This window comes from Ptychodera flava, chromosome 5, assembly GCF_041260155.1.
Source record: "Ptychodera flava strain L36383 chromosome 5, AS_Pfla_20210202, whole genome shotgun sequence".
In the NCBI taxonomy this organism is placed as follows: Eukaryota; Metazoa; Hemichordata; class Enteropneusta; family Ptychoderidae; genus Ptychodera; species Ptychodera flava.
This window is the reverse complement of record NC_091932.1, coordinates 4,829,502-4,854,940: the sequence shown is the minus strand read 5'-3', so window position 1 is coordinate 4,854,940 and position 25,439 is coordinate 4,829,502. Positions and strand designations below refer to the sequence as shown.

General features: G+C 37.9%; 1 protein-coding gene across 2 annotated transcripts; it reads right to left on the bottom strand.

Annotated features, from left to right (window-relative positions):
• Window positions 1-3,122: 3,122 nt before the first annotated feature.
• LOC139132439 (isatin hydrolase-like) lies at window positions 3,123-23,481 on the bottom strand. Of its 2 annotated transcripts, none has more exons than XM_070698786.1 (7): window positions 23,190-23,481; window positions 19,556-19,817; window positions 17,795-17,998; window positions 17,210-17,259; window positions 13,912-13,954; window positions 10,709-10,802; window positions 3,123-4,165 (listed from the first exon to the last, which is right to left on the bottom strand). In XM_070698786.1, the coding sequence occupies exons 1-7, from the start codon at window positions 23,222-23,224 to the stop codon at window positions 3,924-3,926; spliced, it is 930 nt and encodes a 309-aa protein (XP_070554887.1). In that variant the 5' UTR covers window positions 23,225-23,481; the 3' UTR covers window positions 3,123-3,923. The 2 variants fall into 2 exon arrangements, with proteins under 2 accessions (XP_070554887.1, XP_070554886.1); XM_070698785.1 differs by having other exon boundaries at window positions 19,556-19,823; window positions 23,190-23,479.
• Window positions 23,482-25,439: the final 1,958 nt, after the last annotated feature.

Sequence of the window (25,439 nt, the reverse complement as noted above, 5' to 3'; positions counted from 1 at the left end):
ATTTCACGGCACGACCATAGGGGAAAGAAATCAGTCCCCTGGGGTGGGGAGGGAGGGTTTTTGTGCAATGGTTTACCTTATTTGATTTTATTAATTTTGACTGTGATATTTCAAATAAAGAGTTCAACTCCACACCGTCTGACAGCTTTATATATTACCGACAAGTCCTTATCTCCTCTCCAACTTGTGTATACACCACTGTAATTGCTCCGAAAACATTGCCAACTTGCTAATCCGCTGTCCGTATCAGCGGATTAAGTGATTGAGTCAACACCACAGCCGTCCCACACGCATTGTGTGTGACGGCTGTGGTGTTGACTCAATCACTTAATCCGCTGATACGGACAGCGGATTAGCAAAAAAGTTGGCAATGTTTTCGGAGCAATTACAGTGATGTATACACAAGTTAGAGAGGAGATAAGGACTTGTCGGTAATATATACAGCAGTCAGACGGTGTGGAGTTGAACTCTTTATTTGAAATATCACAGTCAAAATTAATAAAATCAAATAAGGTAAACCGTTGCACAAAAAATCTCCTCCCCCACCCCAGAGTCCTTTCATCTGTTCCCTATGGCACGACTTTGGAGGCTCAGCGTGCGGCCTGGACGCAGCACTTGACCCCCGTACGTTGTTGTAGAACTGTATGACGTGGTTTACGACATGAAAGTACTCTCGTGCGTTGAAAGTTCAGGCGGCGGTTGAATCTATACGAATACAAACCTCCCAATTGGCCACAAAACTAAAACAGGACAATAAAATTGCCAAATTGATGTCTTTTGTTCGATTCTAATAATACTCTAAGACTAATAACTGAGTTTTACGAAAGTGATCGCGGTATAGATATGATAACGATACATCTAAGATTGACGCAAAAAGTGCCAAACATGATGATATAGACGCGAGTTGTCGTGACGTCTACAGGAAGATAAATCCGATATTTTTCGTCAAAGAGATGACAAACATGGCTTGTGCATGTAACAATAGAAATGTAGTTGTTTTTCATTGCGTTGACGAAACCTATCGTAAACATGTATACCTGTTGTGTCAAAGAGTGTTCGACAGTAATATTCAAGTGATTTTTTTTTCATGTGTATGAAAAGCATCTACACGGAATATATATGAAACGGCAATTCCTAATTTTAAAAAATCTTACTAACAAAAATATTCTGTGAAGTTACTGAGAATAAATGGAATTGTGGATGACAAAGTCTTACCAGATGTAAGTACGCCAGAGCATGAATGTTCATCACGGGGTTAGTTACTCCCGCGTACTTGATGAAGTCTTTTTCTTCAGCAGTAGCCATTCTTGAAGATAGATACACTTGTTTTTTATGATATTGGTGAGATAACTTTCTGAATCTGAGTAAAATCAGTTTTACTAGAACACTGAATACGCTTGGTGAACACACACTGTAAGAGCAGCAGAACACGAAGTGTGATGGCGTTTAATTCGTTCGGTGTTCTTTTGTTGTTGCTATGTCAACTGCGTCCAGTCTATTGTTCGTTCGAGCGACGACACAGCTGATCGTTGAAAGTTACCCATGATCCTTGTCTTCGTTGGTCATCGGATGCAAACGTCATCTTTTTATTGGTGGACTAAACCAAATGGTACGGGAAAGAGAACGCAGGGTACAATTCGGAGGGTCATTTTGTCAATCTAGCATTTCATTCGTGCAAACAGTTTGAAAACTCGCTGGATAGGACTCACTTACGTTATTAACGTATCGTCGAATCACACCAGCGATCAAAAGATATAGCGAAACTCATCTTTCAAAATATAAAATGAAGTATGGAATGTAAATTAAAGGCACAAGATATGTTAATGGTATTTTCAATATATTTGTTATGACAAATACATTTCCTTCTTCTTTTCGCGAATAAAACAATTATGAAATACGAAGTATTAATCTTGATATTACATTACTATTGATATTACTTGATATTACAACCAAGTGTATTATATCCAATGTTATTGTCTGCCAATTAAGTTTTGCAAGTTCTCATTTGCATACAACTTTTCACATTGGATCTTGAATTAGATGGTGGAAGGTATAAATTACCAAAAGTCTATGACCCGATTTTGATATCACGTGACCGAAAGGTCACGATATAGAGATCGGGTTATTCTCCTGACGAAGTTGTAGTACTGCAATCGAAAATTTCAGTGACTAAAAATCTAGCGTGTTGAGATCAAAAGTTGAATAAAATAATGACAGTAATGTGCATTGGTCTTAATAGAACGATGAAACAAGCCCTATACAGGATGGGGAGGGGCAGTGAATGACCTCAAGTTATCGTTACTAGCGCAAGCTTTCATTCACATCATATCTTAAGAGATTGAAATCGCAATTAGAAGCGGTTGTATCTGTGACGGCGATTTTTTACAATTTTAATTATACGACAACACGAGGATATGTCGACAGTCAATAATTTAATCTGCTACTCATTGTCACTTACTTTGGAAACGCTATTTGGTTAACAAACACAAACTTGAACTCCACATCTATTGCACGGTATCTTTTTAAGAAGAATCAGATGTATCCCTAACGTTAAGAATGGAACAAGAGACATCACGGTGTCAACGTGGGAGGAAAATGAAATTGAAGAGATCATGACATCATAGAACAGCAACAGTCGACTTAAAAAGTACATCACCTATTGACGAAGATTTTCAAGACGAATTACAGGCTAGTGGATAAGAAAAATGTTTTGCAAATAATGGACGAACAAGTATGAAAATATTTGATGCGTATTGTCATGACCCTGACGTTTGGAAAAGAATAGTACAGTGATAATAATTTGTATTGATGAAGTACAAGGTAATGAAATGTGGTATTATTGCGTGACTTGTATTTATGTAGAAATATGATATTATGTTATGACATACAGGTAAGGGCTTCTTTTCCTTATCAATATAGATTTTGTAAACCGAGCATTCCCCCTAATTTATCAACGCTGAACTTAATAGCTGATGTCCTTTAAGCTCAACATTGCCTTGATAACAAGTAAAGCGCCAAACAAATTCGAAACACAACTATTGAAATATTGTATTTTTCAAATGTCAAATTAGACAACACGAGAAATATTCCAATTATAAGTAAGGATTAAGAGAGACAAGGAATAAATTATCGAGACATTTAATGGCACAATTCTTTAATAGCTGTGTTTACTACATTTTAAACGTGAGACAAATGTAATATTATTAATGAATTATTTTAAATAAAGACTTGCAAACGATCTTGATATTCTTCTCACGCAAACAATGGAGTCATACAGATGCTTTGAAAACATAATAGCCATGAGATTGTGCAGTTTATCCCTGATGAATGTACAGATTTGAAATTATGCAAATCATATCACGGACAGGAAACTGTGTTCAAAGCTAAAAATATTTAAAGTTATCAAAATAAGAATGTTTAGTCAAAGGGAAACCGTCGTCGGAACTGCGCCTGTGCGAGTTTCTTGTTTACAAACAATGTATTTCGTGCAGGATATATAGATGCACCTCATGGTAGCTGAAACATTTAAATTATACGTTGTAGTTTATGACAGATATGTTTTAACTTTCATCAATCACCATCTTACCTTGGATACAGTGCTTTCATTGGTCGTATGTGTCCCATACGACTTTTGAGCGCAGTTCCGACGACTGTATCCCTTAAGGATACTCAGGATAATAAAAGGTAATCAATTTACTTTATAATAGTAGAGACAGGTTAGTGGAATTAGATTGGTCATTTCTATCATAGTACATATGCGCTTTCAGAAAAATACATGGAAAGACGAATACACATGTAAGACAAGGAAAATTCATCGTCGTAAAATACAAGCATCTTTATGGCGACAGCCTTTCGCCTAACAGGTTTGCAATTCAACCTTGTAGTAAACAGCTTTAGAAATGCTTTACTTGTTTGCATGCAATTCACTGAAACAAGAATAAAATAGAGATCATGATAACGAGCAATGAGTGATTGAAATTGGTGACGGACTGTTGGCCGTCGCACACCGATTCTCTCATACTGAAAGGATTAGCAACGTCAGGGCGCCATCCAGTGGCAAACACGCGCAAAGGAGCACCACTGCCATCTTCTATCATCATTGGAATGGCGAACACCGTTGCTCCAGTAGCGGGTAGCTTGTCCATATTGGCCACATTTTCAAACACTGAAGACAATTGGAGAATGAAACGATAATTAATGGATACTAGTTGTTGTTGTTGTTTCTTTATTTCCTCCTTTGCAAAGAAGAGTTACAGCAACATACATATTTACATTTTAAGAGTCATAACAGTTACATCAGAGAGAAAAATGAAACTGATTAACGCAAAAATGTTGTCTGAAAAAAATCCAGGGAAGTTTTTACGAGAAATGTACTTTCCTCAGAGCTGAAACCGTTAATGATATATTCGTTTCCAAGCATTGCTGAAACAAAATAATCATCACTGAGGTCATTAAGGAAAACTGTAAAGTGCACACTTGTGTTGTTAATCAACTTAGACCAAAGATCAATCCTTTGTTGTTCTGTTTCTGTGCAGGCTACAGCAGAATGGATAAGCAAATTATTCGTGTCTTCCTCACATTTTGGACAATGTATTATTTCGAAATTTGCAAGGATCTGTAAAATATACATCGCAGTATCTTTGAAGAAAGGAAACAATTTTGCAAAGCGCAATAAGAAAAGTGGTTCAATTTTTGGATGCACAGTATGAAAGAAATCAAATTCCCTTTTACTTTCAAGTCTACCCTTCCGCAAGACATTTTCTCTTTCATACACAGTGTCTTTAACTATTAATTTCCAAGTTGCTTTGTTAGGAAAGAATCCTGACAAATAGAATTCTTCCAGAAAACATAACAGGTCATACTTTGCTAAAATACGTAACGCATCAGGAATAAACCCTCTTTGACTTTCAATGACTGACGATTTAGGAAGACTTTTTTGCACAAAGCAGAGTTACTAAGACGACACAATGTTCCAAAAAATCTTAATTTACATAAATCTAAGTGTGCTTCCATTGAGTACAGGCCAATCGTACTTATAGCAACGTCCGATGAAGTTCTTGTCGGTAAACCTTATATTATTTTTGCAGCATATCGCTGGCACCGTTCTAACATTAACATTTCAGTATCAGAGACTGTCCAAAGTTCACATGTGTGGAAAGCTGCAGGCATACACATTTTTTTCCAAACCTCTGCACCAATGATAGGATTAATCCCATTTGGTCCAACACCAGAGCTACGCAGAGAATTAATAATGGATCTGGCTTTTTTACATGCAGAAACTGTCCTATCTAAAGATGACAAAGTACTATTGAACTGCATGCCAACAGTGGTAATGAAGTCAGTTTCTTGTATTGCCTCGTTATTTAGAAACACAGCACAATGCATAGGTCTACTTTTGTGTTCAGATTTCTTTTCTCCGAAAATAATAAGACGGCTCTTACTTGTTGAGAGTTTCAGTCTCCAAAGGGAACAAAAATTACTAACAATATTAACATTTTTATGGCAACTGGAATGAGTTGGTGTCAAAATTGAAATATCATCAGCAAGTGCAGGTGCGCCTACAAACGATGAACCGATAACGACTTTACTGGACTCAAGCTCAGTAAATAAATCATTGATGAAAATAAGGAATAAAACAGTAGAGAGTGCACTACCCTGTCGAATTCCCTGCAGCATTGGGAAGTTTTCTGAAGTGCATGTACCCACGACAATTTTGCAATGTTGACCATGAAACATAGTACGTAATATCCTCCAAAGTTTCGAGTTAATTCCTACATTAACATATAACTTTGTGAAAAGGCCATTCCACCACACAGAATCGAAGGCTTTGTGAATGTCCAGACTGCACATGTACACTTTGCTATGGCGTTCAATGTGATGAAGGATGGTTTCCTGAATACAAAACGCTGTAGTGATATTACTTAGACCAGGTTGGTAGCCTGCTTGAAGTGGGTGGGGAATCTGTCTTTTCAAAAGCCATGGTTGTAAACGTTGAAAGATGCATAATTCAAAGAGCTTTTGTAATGATGGCGTAAGCGAGATCCCCCGGTAATTATTAATATCATACTTGTCTTTGTTGCCACCTTTGAAAATCGGGATGAGATAAGCACATTTGAAAGTACAAGGGATATATTCAATATCTATCATTCAATTAAACAAATGTAGCAGACATTTTTGTAGCGTAGGTCCACCGAAAATAATGTGCTCATATGTGATGGAATCTGGGCCTCCAGCTTTTCCACGCTTTAGTTTTTGTATAGCAGAGGTAATTTCATCAAGTGTAAAGTTGGATGACAAAACATACTCACAGTTCAAGGTACTTTCTATGGCTAATCTGTCAATGTCGTCATCAATAGTTAGTTTAAAGTCATTTGAGAAGGAGCGATCTTCTAAAGGTTCATATAAATTCTTATAAAACTTAGCAAATGAGTCAACAATATCTTTAGGATCGCAGATTTTGCGATCGTCAATTTTGAGTACAGGATTGGTAACGTTTTTCTGTTTCCTGCGAACATTAACACAGTGCCAAAGTGTAGATTGATCGAGTTCCAACGCAGTTTCGATGAAGTCATACTTTTTCTTGTCATTTTCTTTCTGTTTCTTCCTCAGTTCTCGGCGAAATTCTCGTTTAGCGTCTTTGTATAAACGAAATATTTCATGTTCCATCCCTCGTGGCCTTCCAGACTCTATCCACCGCTTACGGCAATTCCAAGTTTTTGATGAAGCGCTTTGATCTGGGTCCAACAGGCCTAGGTAAGAAATATTAGCAAAGCGTACGGTCCATATCGTCAGGATGGAATTCTAGATAGCTAAGCTACGAATTCCCACCTATGAGATGTAAAACACAGATAGTTGATGACAAAAGCTAGGTTGTCAAGACGCAATTTTGACGATTTTTCCCGTCATACATGGCGTTTCAACATGGCGGCCTAGGATAACGTCGATGCGAAGGCAGCAGTCGTGGTAAGTTTTTACAGTTATTTTATGTTTTGAAGTGAGAAATCGTGAAAAAATGTATCGCCTTCCGGGTCAAATATCATGGAAAATGCCCTCGTGAAGTATTTTTGTCGAACGTTTGGTATTTTTAGAGAAGATAGATGTTAATTGCGGACTGCTGTGGGTCTACCAGCAGATCTGTGCGATTTTGCAAATACCAATAGGAAATAGAGCAAACTTTGCATGAGTACCATTAATAAGCTAGACCCTGCACATGCGGTAATCTCAAAGATCAGATGGTAGAAGTCGCATGTTGTATACGACCAAGTCAACGAGTTGAGATCTTAAATTGCACTGCACTGCACCATACCGTGTACCATACTTGTACTGATACGCACGTGGTTTTCTATGGATATCGCACAGATCTGCTTAGCAGACCCACAGCAGTCCGCAATTAACATCTATCTTATCTAAAAATACCAAACGTTCGACAAAAATACTTCACGAGGGCATTTTCCATGATATTTGACCCGGAAGGCGATACATTTTTTCACGATTTCTCACTTCAAAACTAAAAATAACTGTAAAAACTTACCACGACTGCTGCCTTCGCATCGACGTTATCCTAGGCCGCCATGTTGAAACGCCATGTATGACGGGAAAAATCGTCAAAATTGCGTCTTGACAACCTAGCTTTTGTCATCAACTATCTGTGTTTTACATCTCATAGGTGAAACTTCGTAGCTTAGCTATCTAGAATTCCATCCTGACGATATGGACCGTACGCTTTGCTAATATTTCTTACCTAGGCCTGTCCAATAAGGTTTCAAAAATGGCTTGAATTGAGAGGTTGGTACATTTTCATTGGCAGTGTCACACAATGTGTTAATCAAAATATTTGCATACTGTTCAATGTCAGCTGGACATGATAACGGCTGGTTCATAGATAGCAAGTTTAAGTTATTAGCCAATGAAGCACCATACGTCTGTTCAATAACATTTGTTTCTAGTTTTGACCATGCCAGTCGTACCTTGGGCAGAGGGCATTGAAACGTACGAGAAGGAATTCTCAGGGTGCAAGTAATGGGATAATGATCAGACAAATTTAGCGCATCGTCACCGAGTACTTTGCATTCGACGATAGTGTCAACAATGTCACGTGGCAATAATATAAAATCAATAGTTGATTGGTTCTGGCCATCTGCTGAACAAAATGTCTCAACAGGGCCGGAGCAAATTGAAAGTAGGTTAGCAGGCTGCAAACAGCTTTCGTCAACAAATTGTTGAAAGCATTTTTCTCTTGTTGTGGTTGGTCTAATTTTCCTGCGTTGACCAAATAGGTTAGCATTAAAATCTTCCATCATAATAACATGCCCGACAGGACTATACGTGTGATAAACATCTTCAAGCAGTTTTATGTATTCCATGTACGAATCCACCGTGTAATTCACAGGAGGAATTACACCGTGTAATTACATCGCAGCCCGCCCAGTGAGTAACATGCCGACTTGTCAAACGCTACCGATCTGGCATCGTAGCCTTTCACAAGGGTGTGCATGTTATGTGTGTAAAATCTCCCCACACAGAACAAAAAGAATAATGTCACCAGCATAGACCACATCATGTTATTCCTAACCTCGCGGGATTTACTCATAGTTTTATTAATGTCCACAATTGTACTACATCAAACTTGCAATGTCAACGTTTTCTTCAAGTTCATTGCATAAACGTAGAATCAAACTATCTACTACTAGTTGATGAAACTGAAATACACAGACTTTCCAAATGTCATTTTGATGGACTGAATTTGAGTGAATTAATTCTTTGTGCATACAGTTTCTGGAGCACGTGCTGTCTGCCGGGAATTGCGTCATTGGTGAGAACAAGTAGCGGACTTAAAATGCACAGCTGTGGAACCACTATCATAACATTGCTGTCTATGCTATGCCACTGTCGCTACCCCTGCCGTGTCATTAGTATTAATATATGACACCGTTCGATTCTATATATGCTGGGGTAGCCAATTTATTTGTTGCTGCATATGTGCTGTCTCCGGCGTATCTACGATATAACTTATCATTCCAGAGACAGGTTACATTTCCTCCAGTCATCTCACAATGAGCCTTACTGACAGGTCCAAAGATTTTCATGTTAGGGTAAACGGTAAACGAAAATAAGTGCGTTTGACTTCAACCCCTCCCCCCTCCTAAACGAAAGCTTGGAAGTGCGAAAATCCAACCCAGCCTCATTCTGTATCATACCTATACACAATTGGTAATTACGTGGTTAACAATATACAGTGTTTTCAGTCGGATTCAAACCCACAACATAAAGCATCCAGTCACCTAGTGGAAAACCAACAGACAGAAATACTCGACCAAATCCACTACTGGTACATGCAAAACAGTATAGCGCGATATTTTGCGATACAGTAAAACCATGGAGGTCTTTCTTTCTACCTCCATGGTAAAACGTGGAGCGAGATGTTGATATGAAAACATGTAGTGCGATTTTTGCGCACGGTAATCGAAATGCAGCCAAACACCCTCATGTATCACCCCCTAAACGCGGAAGTTACGTTTGCCGTGCGCGTGTTTAATTATCCACGGCCCCTTAGGGAGCGTTCATTTTACGGCCGGGGGGGGGGGGCAAAATCTTGTCGCCGGTGTTCGAAAAAATATAGACCCCCCTGCATTTTTCGTGAAAAAGATGACCCCCCCCCCTTTGTCAGATGAAAAAATTGATGAACCCCCCCCCCCCCTCCGCTGAAAAATAACTAAAACCCGCATGGTTTGGATTTGAACTCCGGTACGCGGCGCACTTTATTCGTGTAGCAGAGATGCCAGTGCACAAACTTCTCAGCCACATCCATTGAAACGTCTGTTAATTAGGACGACTGTAAGGCAATTTTTAACTTCATTTCCATAGACATGCCATAGACAACTCATGTCCATGGACATTGTATAAAGTGAACTTTATTGGAGTGGTTCGCCAAAGGCAGCCCTCCTCTAGTTAAGAGGGTCATGGGCCATTACGTAAAGTCAACTTTATTCTAGTGGGCCACCAAAGGTGGCCCGCCGGTAAAGGGGGTCGATCATGGCCATTGCATGAAGTAAACCTAATTGGAGTGTGCCGCCAAAGGCGTCTGCCCGTTAAGAGGGTCATGGGTAATACATAATGTATATTTATTGTAGTGGGCCGCCGAAGGCGGCCCGCCGGTAAAGAGGGTCGATCATGGCAATGGCATAAAGTGAACTTTATTGTTGGTATTATGTTTTCGAAAATGTGGTGACCCCCTTTCCTACCAGTGAAAAAGCGATGACCCCCCCCCCCTCCTTTGCGGATTCCAAAATTACGATGACCCCTTCCCCTGGATTTTGCCGCCCCCCTCCCCCCGGCCGTAAAAACTGAACGGTCCCTTAGTCGCAAAGACTTTACCTGATCCGAATACGACCGCCCTTCGAAAAAAATTTCAGCTGACTTTCAATTATTGCAGACAAATTACTACTTTATATCACGGACCCTTTAATACATATAATGTTAAATCGCTAATATATGAAAACGAGATTGGCCTCCTTTTCTAGCGTCTTACACAACTGTAGTGTTTGGTGGTTTATGCACATTGTGGTTCTCTTAGAGGACGCGGCACTTGATCTCGACGACACACTTACTCTTTCGTGAGAAGTTTCGTTCTCGCGTCGTTTTGGTCATCGAAGAGATGACTAAAGAATAAATAAAATTACTGCAGACGTTTGTTTACACATTATCTTACCTGGAATATTGTGTTCAAATAAAATAAGGTGGCTATCGAATTTCATGTCTGCACCGCGATCAAATGAGGGAGTGTCAACTCCTATGGCCTTCACCTGTGGAGAACAAAAATAAATTCCAGTACATAAAATAAATGACAGATCAAAAACCCAATCCTTGGCAATGTGATTGAGACAGTTATGGTAACTTCAGTTCCTGCCATTAACGAAATCATACTGCATTTAAAGGAAACCATTTTAATTACGATGGAAATATGGTCAGCATCGATGGGAAGAAACACTTCTGGTTGTGAAAGTTCATAAAGTTTACAACAGATCATACAATTTTGGCTGATTTTTTATTCATTAAAGTCGCTCTTTGCTAAACTTTTAACTCAAAGATACAACTTTACTGCATATGAAATGTTGCATAACAAATGTATCATAAATCCCCCTCACCCTTCTTAAAAGTTTACAATTTGTTCACGTGACCTTAAGCCATTCAGGGGTAAACCATTTTATTTCGGGGGCGATTGGAGGAAATGCGTATGGCAACAATCTCTGATTCTGGCAGAAATTTTTCCAAAGGTAACCTTGAAACAATTTTTTTTGGTCTGGTAGAGTCAAAATATTTTTTTTCACAAAAACAAAATCGCTGATAGGCAAATTATAATATCATACGCATAGCACAATAAATTACCAACAATTCTGTTTGATTTGTATGAATGAAGGTAGCTTTTCATATAATTTTTCCTGCCTTACATATAAGCCGTAACACAAACCATTTAAGTTTGATAAATTTCAATATAAGTGCGTTTAGATAGTTCGGGAAAAAATCCACACTAATTATTAAATTACCATTAAAGTCACATATTCTGCAGGCACTTTTTGGAAGTAAGTTAAGACAAACTGCGAGTCATTCTCTGAGAAAAATCAGCAAATAAATTTGTTTTGTTATCATTTCCTTTGGAAAAATCAATATATGTTTGTTTCGTAAACAGGTGCAACGAGTCTCCTTACTTTCCATTATAAATAATATAAGGTTATTCACAAAATACCGGGATTTATGTCCGAGTACATCGTGCAGCGGAGGTATTGTCCGAGACGCGTAGCGTCGAGGACAATACCGTAGCGTACGATGTACGAGGACATAAATCCCGGTATTTTGTGAATAACCTTATTATTATACACCTTTTTAGTCCAACTTTACTTGAAAAAAGTCGAAATTTAGACGTTTTTGGATGCTTCTGCACTGAGCGATCGCGAGCAGACTTGGAACGCGTTGAGCGCGTCCGCTAAGCGCACAGAACGAAATTTCAACCCGCGCTGCTCAGTGCGCGTGGTAGAAATTTTACGTCAGCAGCATAATTTCACTAAAATTCACCGGTTTTGGACTGACCATGATTTACTTTGTGAAGTACTGAATGTTAAGAAGTATATATTGTTGTAAAAATGTAAAATATTCTCTTCTTTTTCCTCGCGTTGACGTAAAGGTGTTTTGAGGTCAAAGGTCAAATAGCGTCCAATAACACCTAAAGTTATTGTACTCCGCGTCAAAGTTATTGGACTCCGCGTCCTCTGATACCGAAACTTATTGTACGACGAAACTCCATAGGTTACAGACGTAGGTGTATAATAATATTCTGTATTGCTATGGACATAGTATGTGGAAAATTTTACAAAGAAACTTTCTTCTCTTTAAATCAGTAATTTCCTAATCATTTAAAATGGGAATATAGAAGAATGGTGCGCTTAAAAGTATGTTTTCAGAATTTTTAAAATAGTCTATGAATCTGTCTACACATGCAGACATTGTCTACTTTCAAGAGGAATCACCAGTGGTACAAATCATTATGAATCATGGGCTATCTCTAGTCCTGTGTAGCATCACTAAATTTGGAAATGACCAGATAGAAATTGTGTTTAGCATGTGAGTGCACCATGTGGGTCTTCCCAAAACAGATCCTGACACTTCTTGATTATTCAATATATATACACATCCCTTGAAAAATGTTACCTCATCTACCTGCAATTTCCTACAATATTTTGTCTTTTTAGTTAATTGGTAGTCGTAAATCTTCCAAGAAACAGCTTGTGTAGTTCTTTTGAAATTCACTTTGCTGGTTTCTACAGTTTCAGATGTACATACTTCAACTTATATGTTGTGACGAATTGATTTTAGGATAGCTTAGCTTTACAGATATCAACAGAATATTCTGAAGAAAATGCTTATCTGATTGCTTGAAGTTTGATTTTTGGTTTTCAGATACCAAGCATTCCTTCAAAGCTAATGTAGTACTTGCCCCAGTACCGTCATTTACATAATTCTGAGACGCTGCATATCGCACGACTCGAATCTGTTCAGTATGTATTACTCGTGATTGGCTTGGCAACGTTGTCTGACAAGACGATCGCTTTCAATCTCCAAAGAGAGATTGCAGCTCGTCGTTGATAATATTCTTACTTAGCTAGAGAGTCTCTGAGTCCTTGATCGCAATCAAGCTGGTCAGACATCCTAGCTACATGTAGGTTAAAATTATCATCCACGCCGCTGCAATCTCTTTACGGAGATTGGATCGCGTTTTACTAAAAAAAAAATTGCACGACTGAAGATCAGATTTTTTGGGGAATAATATTTCTTCAAACGTACGCTGTCCTTGTCCTTTTAAGTAATGGATATCTGTCTAGAAGATAAACAGTTGACCTGTTTATTTGTTTTGACACGCATCTGACAATTTAGGGCTCTGTTAAGTATTTAGTGTTTGACAGCATCTTCTAAATAATATAAATTGACATGTTTACAGAAAAACAGCGATTGCCAGCGAGTTAGCGGAGTGAGGGACTTGTAATGATGTTGTCTGATGCTGAGGCCGGGGAGATCAAGAACAAGTGGCGGGAGAGAGGACTGTGTGGAATTATTTAATGATGTGGAGTGAGGTTAGGGAAATGTAGTGGATGTGTATAATAGTGAATGGGAGAGGAAAGTTTGAAGATCGTATCCTGAAAACAGTTGTGAACAGCTTTCGTTTCGCCCTTAATTTATTTCTCTTCAAGATATACCCTAGTGCGTATGACTTTTTTACATTTAATGGACTTCTTATTACAAATTCTCCAAAGTTGCTGCTGTGCTGCCCCTGTGAAAGTTTCATAATGTAGAGCTAAGGTACTTCTCAGTGTTGTGTTTGAGAATGCAAATATTATAAAGTTTGTATCAGACTTTTCTAACCTTTCTGTTCTCAGTAACCCATCTTGCAGCGTCTGGGTGGAAGTACGGCGCGCCAAATGTTTCAAAAATATCTATCGATTCAGTGCAAAAATAAACTGTCTTTCTCTATTGAAATAAAAATTCGGTGTCATTAGGAAGGAAATAAATAAGAAAAGTATAATTAAAAATCGAAAGACAGAAATGTCATTTAATACTTCATTTTAACTTGAGAATATTCTTTAAAGCGTAATTAGGAAATAAACAATTTTCAACGATTTGAAAAAGTCTTACATCCATACTTATCGAAATACATACACATATAATAGTTCGCGTAAAAGGTGCAATGAGTGCTGATTTTACAAAACAAAAAAGTAAAATATGTTATACAGTGGTACGTATACAAAAATCACAAGAAAATCACTAAAAACCACTACTACCACTCGGAAAAAAATTACAAAAAATTAAAATGTGAACAACATACAGAAAATCATTATAAAAGAATCAGACAAAAAAAAGCCATGCATACATAAAATTATTTATGTACTTAAGAAAATTAAAAAGCAGTACGTCTCATAAAAAACGTATTATAGATAATCAAAAATATAATATGAACCACCAGCCGCTTTGAAAGTAAAAAGAGCAAATCAGAATAAAAATTCGGCAGTGATGGCTCTAGACAAAAGTGGACATCATCTACCAAAAAAAAAAAAAATAATAATAAATAAAATAAAATAAAAAAATAAAAAATGCCATGAACACAGCAAATACAAAAAAAAAAGCGTGGGCCTGTGGAAAGATAAAACAAATGAGCACTCGCCACAGCAAAAGAAAAAGAAAAAAAAGAAAAAAAACAAAAAGTGAGCACTCGCCACAGAAAAAAAAACAAAACGCGCGAAATTACAATTAATTTATTCAAAAAACTCATGGTTCACGTTTCCTTCGATTGACGAATCCCCAACAGCTGGGAATCCGATCACCACATACCACAATGTTTGACGAAATATTAATTGAGCATTTCAGTGATAACTTTGACATCTTGAAACCTAGCTCTGTTTGGCTGGGCCCTGCCAAGCAGAGCTACTTGAAACCGTACTTGATGAAGTGAAGTGGTCAATATCACCTGAAGAACGTCCAGGTTAACAGTGAATAGTTCAAGAGAGTCAAGTTAACTGAACCAATTTCAGGCAGTCCACAGGTCAGGTCATGAGCGAGACGTACAACCCATGACCCTTCATAGCAACACTGCGAACATGTGGATGCCTTAGGCGCGGTATGACAAGGGGGCACTGCAGGCCTTCCATCGAGCTGCTCTGTCATCGCCGTTACATGATTTCTACACAGTTACGTGTGATTCGATACATCGCGTTCAAATACCATGATAATAAAGCACCTCGTTGTTTGGTATAATTCCTCGTCTATCCTCAAAGATCACCCAAATCATGATAAATAGTTTTGAAGAAATCTGCCGAGTGTAGAGAGAATGTCCATCGTTTTCCATGGTCGCGACATGACGAGCGACGCAATGCAACCGCGATCCCTCAGGATCGGCACAAGCCTTTAATGGCGAGAGTGTCCGGCCTTCGCAACGCCAGACACTCTCACTATACTCGCAGGGCTCGACCGGCACATACAAGACATATCGATCCCCATTGCTGAAAACTTTATATTCACACAGTCCAATATATGGAGCTACGATATTTCTGCAGTGGCCTATATACATAGCTCTGGGTGGCAGGGCTGTGAGTAGCCCTGCGTACAGGTTTGTGTGTTCCCGGCGTTATACGGCCTCCACCACAGTAGTGGAGGCCGTATAACGCATGGAACACACCGACATGTACGCAGGACTAGGCTGTGCGCTAACGGCGTTATACTGCCTGGCCGTATAACGCCGGTAACTCACAGCCCTGCCACCCGGAGCTACAGTATACAGAGAAGTAGCGGCTGCTTGATCAGTGTTTGTCAAGTCGGGCGCGTTCGCGTTCTACATGCACTAGTGAAAACGTTGCCTCGAATCTAAACAGAGTGTTTTAGCCTGAGTATTTTTGCCTTTGTCACACTCCGTTCAGAGGCTAAACCCACGGTTACGTGTGGTTCGATGCATAGCGGCCGCTGCGTGGTATGCAATTTTACTATGCATACCAACACGGCGGCCACTATGTATCGGAACCACACGTAACCGTGGGCTAGTGGCTAGCCATCGTTTTGTTGGGGTAGGACTCCATGGTTTGGGCCTAGAATGTCTATGGTTTGGAAGAGGCGGTCCTACACTGTACAGCGAGGGGATCGCTGGCTGCCGGCGTGTAGGCCTACTGTACTAGCGACGGGACAACCGGCCGCTGGCTTACCACCTCGAGTGTATATTGAGACACGCCATGAGCGATATCGAAGACTAGAAGCTGAGAGTTATCGCTGAAATACCCAAAATATCTTGTCCAACATCCCAGTGTGATGATCCAAAACCCTCTGGCATTAAACTGTAACAATCATGACGTTGAAAATTTCATGTTGGGCTTTTTCTGCGGGGTGTCCCACTCTGTTTTCTTTTCTCAAACGGGCCTCTTTTTTTTCTACTGAGATCTTTTTTTTTTTTTTTTTTGGTAACCTCGTTTTGGTTTTTTTTTTTTTTTTTTTTTTTTTTTTTTTTTTTGTAACCTCGTTTTGGTTTCTTTACAGCCTCAACGCCGGCGCTATCTCGGTCGACTTTTCAGTTGTGATTCTCTTTCTTTTTTTAGTCAGACCTGATGGTGAATCATTTTGTTTTTGGTAGTAGTGCAAGTACTATTTGTGGTTTTGTTTTTAATCATTTCAATATTTTTTTGTGTGTGTGCTTGATTTTTATTCTTTTTTCCCTTATAATCAGCATTAATTGAACCTTTATATCAAATACACATGTATGTGTACGTCAATAAGTATGGGAGTGTGGTATTTCTAAATTTTTGCAAACAGTTTATCTTCTCATTGCGGTTTAAAGAATATTTTACAATTAAGCATTACACAACATTCTGCCCTTTTTTGCAATAATACTTTTCTCGTTTATTTTCTTCCGTAATTCCATCGAATTTTTATTTTAATCGAGAAAGACGGTTGCACGTCATCTTTATCTGTACAGACACATTCAAATATATGATGACACGTATTTTCAAATGAATGATATTTTTATGAAAAGGTACATTAATAAAATGCAATGATATGGACGAAAGAACTTTTTTCTTTATTATCCATACACGTTTAAGACTTTTTTTAGAAAGAAAATTTGACAGTTTATTTTTACTCTATGACGATAAATATTTTTGAAACATTTGGCGCGCTGTAGTGGAAGCCTGGAAAATGCATGTTCGAAGTGTCGTTCTCTGTACCGAAGTAGAGGATCTAAATAGAAAAGTTAAGAATGTTAACCTAGAGCAAGAGGAAATGTTGACAAAAGTAGGCTTAAACGAAAATGAATCTGTGGTAAGTTCAACAGACAGAGAATAATAGTAATTAATTTGTATATGAATTTCATTTTTGAATCGGATCCTAATTTTCATAATAAGTTGATACGACGATTTCAATATTCATGTTATGAGCTCTTATCTTTTTTGTCCTCCGTCAAAACATACTGTTCTGTAACAACATTATAAATGATACAGTAGGACCGAGATTACTAGTATCTGTTCAACAAGAACACGATAAAATGTGACAGAAACATTGTCTTTTGGTGGGAAAAGCCGATAACCTAGCAAACAACCACATTAATTTTCAATACTGGATCAGAAAACAATTTCAGATCTTCAACATCCTTAAATTCAGGAGTGTAATAATACTGTACAGTCATTCAATCAAAATCAAAACAATATATTTTAGTTAAAAGTTGTTTGTCTGACTCTTGCAAACTCCTCTCTGCAGTACCAGGCATTGAACACACCTTATTGCCATAACGACCCGCCCAGCCATAGTCTATCATTAATATGACGTCATCGGGGATACGACCATGAGTCTCTTCCCAAGACTCCAAATCATCGATTTCTAAGAATGCATCGACATCCCTGGCAACTTTCTCCCTGATATCCACTTTAACGGCATTGCCAATCAGACTGGTTAGTGGAACTGCATGAGCTCGCCATTTTCCCTTTAAGAAAAATGATCAACGTAACAAATGAGGTTAGTCTCCTGAAAATCAGCAACTGAAAAATAAAATATTGAAGTCTCCTGATTGCCAATCATTAAATATAACTGCAAATAGAAAACAGAAAGTTTATCAGTAAATTTAAAGTCTCAATTTTTTAAAATCACAATTTGTTTTCACGTGAAAAGTGTCCACTGTAATTTCTGTCTGTAGGATACACAAATTTTTATCTACGGTGGTCAGGAATTTGCTTTAACTTGATTGCTAAGTTTAAGCGTACTCGGAGACAGTAGGTTTTAGTGTACACAGAAATGACGCATCCCCTTTATTTATTTATTTATTTATTTATTTATTTATTTATTTATTTACTGGTTTGACATAGAAGCCTTATAGAAGCGCTGTTTTAGAAGGCTCTCCGTGTTATAAGTAGTTGCCCAATGCATTACGCAATTCTACTCCTAAATGAATGGATCAAAAAGAGACAAAACTCTGATGAAAACTCTGATGACTCTGCAAAGTCTCATGTCTAAAATTCACTTCGTTCAAGAAGATGATAATAATTTTTTAAATGTGTACAGTTTGGTCCTGTTGCCATTAAAGAAGAAGCTGTATGATGACATCATAAACTAACTTATGGGGCAAAATCACCTTAGTCTTATCGAAGGATCATTTCTTTGAAATCAAGAAAATACTAATACAAGCAAGAAGTGAACTACCGTGACACTGACTCATATTTTAGCGTACTCTCACAATGTTTCGTTTTTATAGCATTAATATTACTCGTACCACGCCGTACCGTGCTCTAATTCCGAAATAAAAGTATATAATTGCTGCCTCACTTTCCAAGAATAGGATTCTCAAACTATACAGCCTAAATACCCCTGTGAATCATACACTTAGAATGTAACACCATAATAATATGATTTTAATTTCATGATAGATAATAATGAGCCAAGTTATAGGTTGATCCCAAGAATAAAGCCTCAGTTATTGAAATTCCTATATAACACACAGGAAGAACTATAGAAAACTTTACGAACATTGGAATTAATGTACAGAAATGCATTCTTAAAAATAGAGACCCCTTTTTGAATCCCCTAAACTTAGGTCAAAAGTCAAATAGAAAATATGAGTGTTTCCATTTACCCGACTTTACCTTTAGAAAAACCGGCCAAACCTAGACATTTTTATCACATTTTCAAATATTTTGTCTAAATTCTTCAATTTTACCGCATTTATGGGTCTTACCTAATTAAAAAACCAAAAATTCTCCGACCTACCTAGCCTAATTTTCGAACGGATGTTACCGAAAACACATTTTTTCCGGCCTTCTGAAACGAATCTGGTACTTTTAACGTTATGATACCTTCATTTGCAAAGTAGCAAACTTTCTTTTCATTAAACGATGTCCGTTTTTTGTATCATTTTATTTCGTTTTTCACTCAATGGCTAAGTCTCTAAAACTATTTCGATAAATGGGTGGCGTTCTATTTTGGAACACTGAACAGCGATAGAGTATTCTAGCCCCTTTCGGGCCAATATAAATTGTTGCTGTCTTACCTGAACGAAGTGAGCTGGGGCGTCCATATGTGTGCCACAGTGTTCAGGAGTGCAGAAACCGTTCGATTCCAAATAGATACCAAATTTCTCAGAGTAGCCTCGATCCCATATGGTAAATTCAAACCCTGGAAATCCAGGGTAGGACAAGGAGTTTTCGTTGTAAGGATGCGTCATTTCAAGAAACGGACTTTCATCGTGTGCGATGACTGTTGCGGTGGACAAGCAGAGAAGTAGAAGTGCTCCCAACTTTTCCATTGATATGCTGTAGCTAAAGATATGTAGCAACATTCAGTCCTAATTATATTGTGATGCGCAGCTTCAAAGGTAAATACAAACAAAATAAAGCCTGGAAAGATGTTCAAAGATAAAAAAACAGATTTGGAGAAAAATAAACTAAATGATTCACTAAAAGACTTTCAGTCGGTGTAAATATTTTCTCTTAAAAGTTCATTTCCAACAAAACAATTTTCCTTTCACATCACTAGATACACAAATCGATATATTTGTAGCTAGTTGACCTCAGTTGTATATAAGACGAGCATTTGATATGCATCGCTTTTCATTAAAAAAATGATGGCGCCAACATTTTCACTAATACCTTTTGTTGCGATCGATCCCTGTACGACTACAAAACATATGAACACGTGTTGTTTTAGGATATGGTATAAACTTCCAAGTTAGCATTACCCTGAAACCAAGGTTGTTTTTTATTCAATTTAGTAAAAAGAAGTTCATAGATTTTTCATTATAGTCTTTTAATTACATCGAAGATCCGCTTTTGGACTAAAATGGAAAACATTTGAACCGTAATTAACGCGGACGCCATTGTTGACCTATTTAGGAGACCTTCCCGTCATGCTTTTCTATTAGAAGTGATTTAGTCACGTTATAAGGCCAGTAAGGTATTCAGCAGTGTGCATATCTCATCACGTGAACCCGACAACATAATCTGGAGTGGAGGGCTCTCTGATTCGCATTTGGTTAAAAGAAAGTTCGCCAGTGAAATTTCCTGACTCCTTTTTGATACGTACGTACAAATATTAACTGGACATAGTCTGGCACTGGCTGAACACTTAAATTGATAGTTCCCAAAAACAAAACATTACATCGTACCAGCAGTCAGCCAGTAAGGAAATATGGCATTTTTTCACCAATATAACTAAGAAGGGTTTCAATCTTGGAGAATTCGATGCTGTTTGCATTTGAAGATTTTCCTTCATTTCCGAGCACTTAGTTTTGCAGCTCTTGGATCCTTTATTTTCTGGAAATCACTGGCCAAGTTGGTTTCGGCCGAGTTCCCTAGTTTTGGCCGATTTTACCCGACCCCTGTTAATGTTGTAATAGTTCAAATGCCTTCAGTCGTTTTGGGAAGTATATCATTTGCAGTATAAACACCCGGTAACACGACAGCTCTCTTACATGGCCTCTGTATGACCTTACATCGTGACATTTTTTGCTCACGTAATTACGCACGTGAGCATATGTCGCAGCCATGTCTGTCTGTCAGTCTGTCCGTCCGTCTGTCTGTCTGTCTGTCTGTCTGTCTGTCTGTCTGTCTGTCTGTCTGTCTGTCTGTTGGTCCGATATCTCAAAAACAGCTTATCAGATCAGAATCAAATCTGGTACATATATTCAGTTAGCAAATGGCAAGAACTGATTAGTTTTTGGTGGGTGTGGCTTGCATACTTTTTGCTCATTTGCATAATTAATGATTTTAGAAAAAACGGATATACATTAAAAACGACTGCACACAATTTGATGAGATTTGCTACAAATGTTGATCACACCAAGATATATCCGCAGTGGGAACCATTAAGGGTGGAAATGAAAGATAAATGCTAATTTGCATATTTAATGAACTTTCCTAACTAGGGATATATGTCTGATTTGACTTTATCAAAATTAACCAAACTTTGTATGTATATTAAAGATACTATGATTTAGCATTATTGAAAGTCATGAAGCGTTTTAACTTCAGCCAATTCCTAATTTGCATATTTCATGAACTTTGTTAAGTAGGGATATATATTTGAAATGACTAGACCAAAGTTGATGAAACTTGCTACATATATTGAAGCCACTATGATACAACATTTTTGAAAGTCATAAAGCATTTTTACTTCAGCCAATTCTGAATTTGCATATTTAACGAACTTTCCCAATTAGGGATATATATCTGAATTAACTTGATTGTAGTTGTTGAAACTTGCTATATACATCAAAGATACTGTGATATAACATTATTGAAAGTCAAAAGACATTTTTACTTCAGCCAAAACCTAATTTGAATATTAAATGAATTTTCATAATTAGGGATATTTATCTGAATTGACTTGATCAAAATTGATGAAACTTGCTATGTAAATTAAAGACGCTATAATACAATATTATTGAAAGTCATTAAGCAATTTCTCGTCAGCCAATTTCTAATTTGCATATTTAATGAACTTTCCTAATTAGACATATATATCTGAATTAACTTGACCAAAGTTAACAAAACTTGCTACATATATTGCAGATACCATGATACAACATTATTGACAATCATTAAGCATTTTTACTTAAGTCAATTCCTAATTTACATATTTGATGAACTTTCCCAATTAGGGATATATATCTGAATTATTGTTCATTATGTTGATCATAATACTTTCAATGAAGTTGCAAACATGTGGCAAAGGTTTAAATTTAAACATATCTGCAATATATAATGAAACACGTGAGCATTTACAGTTCATATCTGGTGGTATGCGGCTGTTGGCTCGATCGATTTCAAAGTCTGTTACAGTCATCGGTAGGCATTTGGTGCAGCTAATCTAGCTCTAAGAACAAAAATTTGCATTTTCTCTCTCTCATGACCAACTGCAGGTCATAGCACACATACACAAAAACAATAGAATGTAAGGTCACGCATGGCCCATGAAAGTGGCATATTTTGGGGAACGATCGTTTGAATTAGCAGGTAGTGTGTTTTACGGTAGTTTGTAAGATATGCATTTATTTATGCGTATGCTCCTCATAATCTATTGTGCTGAAGTTAGTATGCAGGTCACAGGTCACAGGCCGCTCAAGCGGTTTATGACGACGCAAAAGTGGTATGCGCAGCAATATTCGTTTTGTGCTGGAGTTTATCCTAGCCGTAAAGAGCAACAAGGCGATTTTATACATCATTGAAGCCATCTATGGTCGCCATTTGGGTAACCTATTGATATGACTTGGGATTTGAGTTACCCTAGCAATGCAGACAATGGCCGACTTTTTGCCCTTTAATGTCAGTTAAATTCAAAGTGTTGAAAAGACATTCACTGAGGGTTGGAAGGGGTAACATCAGGATACGTATGTGTCCGGATTAACCGGCACGATCGATACAGCTTAGAAAAAGCTTTTATACAATGAAAAGGGGAATAAACTAAAAGGAAGAGAAAACTTAACAGTATATATCTGATAGTCTTTACTGTTTCTCTGGAAAATCTGTGCAGAGAAATTTCGACAACGCCCTGCAATAAAAATTGACCCCAAGCGTTTGCGTTTTGCTAAATTGTTCACAACAAGTCGAATAACACCTATTTTCAGTGTCGTAAGACGAACATCCAGACAACTAAACTGAAAAGTTAAAACATTCCTTTGACCTCACCTTAAGTCTTCTGCGTCGAGAGAATACTTGAGCATTTACTGCAAGGAACCGCTGAGTTCCAAAAGTGGGAAGATGGCTCTGTGTGAAACTTCAAGCGTACCAGGACAGGAGAACGAGTGCAGGGGTCACGAGCTAGTGAATATAAATCAGCAACTCAGATCTCCTGGTGTTATTCAGGGTATAGTGAACATACTTGCCAAATTCTTAACAATTTTTTATATTTATGACATAAAAGGAACTGGGACATTCTAATTTGGTAAACGTGAAAACAAAACTTAATACCCAGTGTTACTTAAGCTTGTTATCGAAATGGTGTCAGTGAGTCATCGTCAGGTCACGCCGACCGCAATTAATGACATCATGGGACAAGCTCTATCCTAATTTGTCCGCTCTGGAGGACACCGATTAATCTTATCTGGTTTTATTTTCACTCCAAGAGGGCAAAGAGCTGCATATTTCAAAGCTCATCTTACCCAATTCTTTTGTTACGGGCAATCAATTATTACTAACCATCTAAGCACATTTTTTGTAATTTGCCCATTAACGATAGAGGAGAAATTCCAGTCACGTACAAAGGTGACGAGGCTAAACCGTCAAACCACCATGAATCATACTTGTTGTGAATCGGACTCCACTAGAATTGCTCAAACATCATCCCTTCAGGCGTAGGCTGACGAGGAACATGAAAAGACTGTTTGTCATTCACAGTCGACTCATCCGTTGTTATAATGAACTTAATCAATTTATTAGGTTGACGTCAAACGTTTGATTACAATTCTCAGTGACAGACATTTTCATCAGAGTAAACTTTATCTACACAGTAATTTGAATTCATAGATGTCTTTGATCTGAATTCAGATTCTTTCGTTCAAACATTTAACACGACGCCTTGTATAAATAGCCATTTTATATCTCGTTACCATGGTAACTGATACTTAACCAAGCCTTCCATAATCCATCAAACGTGAAGTCTCGCGAGTTCATTCTCTGAACTGTGAATTGCATTGCAATTATTCTGTTCTCTGCATTTTCTTAGGTCATGTGCACACTGTTCAGAGAGATGTTTTCTGAAAGGATCATTAACGCGTATGTATCAACAATGAACGTAACATTATATCAACGGACGTATATATGCTGCTCTCTAATTCTAATCTTTCTAATCTTTTACTGGTTTGGAAAATTGTTCACTTTCGGAGCAGCAATGTCACAGTTTGAAACATGCATAACAAGCTTGTCAGAGTTAATATATATCCAACACAGTTGGGAGAAGAGTATCTTGTATTTATGTGGAAACGCTAGTTTTGTAGGATATGGTGTATTCCCCATTATGTTGATCATACGTGCGAACCTTCACCATCTCGACCAAAGCATCCAGTAGTTCACCGTAGGGGGCGCCTTTGCATTTAGCTTTTGATGACTTGGGACCCGAAGGTACTTTTCATAGTCTTGACATGATATGTAGACATCATATCCTGACCAAAATAATTACGCTAACAGGACAATTCAAGATGTCATAACCTAATTGCATAGTGATAATTACGTCATCGCATTTTCATTGTGTCTATGAAATCTTATTAGTCTCGTTGTGTACCATTGAGATTAATCTGAAGATCGGTCTTTTTGCCTACCAGATAAATCGGGGCGTTCGTCTCTCCAAGTTAGAAAAGTATATTGTATTTATCTAGTTGTTGTGAGAAATAAGCTGTTTCATTTCGACTGACCACGAGCCTCCGTTATATTTTTTTTCATCCCGACTTACCAAGTCGCTGCCCGTGGCTCTCCAACGACAGATTGCATGCATTACGAAAACTGACATTGAGACTGACGCATCTTTTTATAGCCGTATAGTTAGACTTGGTTCAAGTCGGTGAATTTCTTAAAAAATCATTTGCAGTAGTTACTCATGTGTCTCTCCTTTTTCATACAAACCTATTTTGGACTTTGGCAGCCCAGGCCAGGTTTTCCTAGCGATTGAACGCGTTACCTTTGAGTCTGCGCAGTAGTGATCGAGTTAGTTTCCGCCGTGATTCCGGAAGAAACTCCCCTGTATAGCGTTCACCCCACTCATCGCATTTACCCCACTCACGGTTTTCACATGAAAACAGAACACAAATCATCGCGTTTACCTCAGTCAAACATTTACAAAATCACAGACTTGAACCAAGTCTAAGCCGTAGTGAAAACTCGATTACTTTATGTCATAATATAATTATTGCTTATTTTCTCGAGCTTTTGTGATTTTTTCAACAC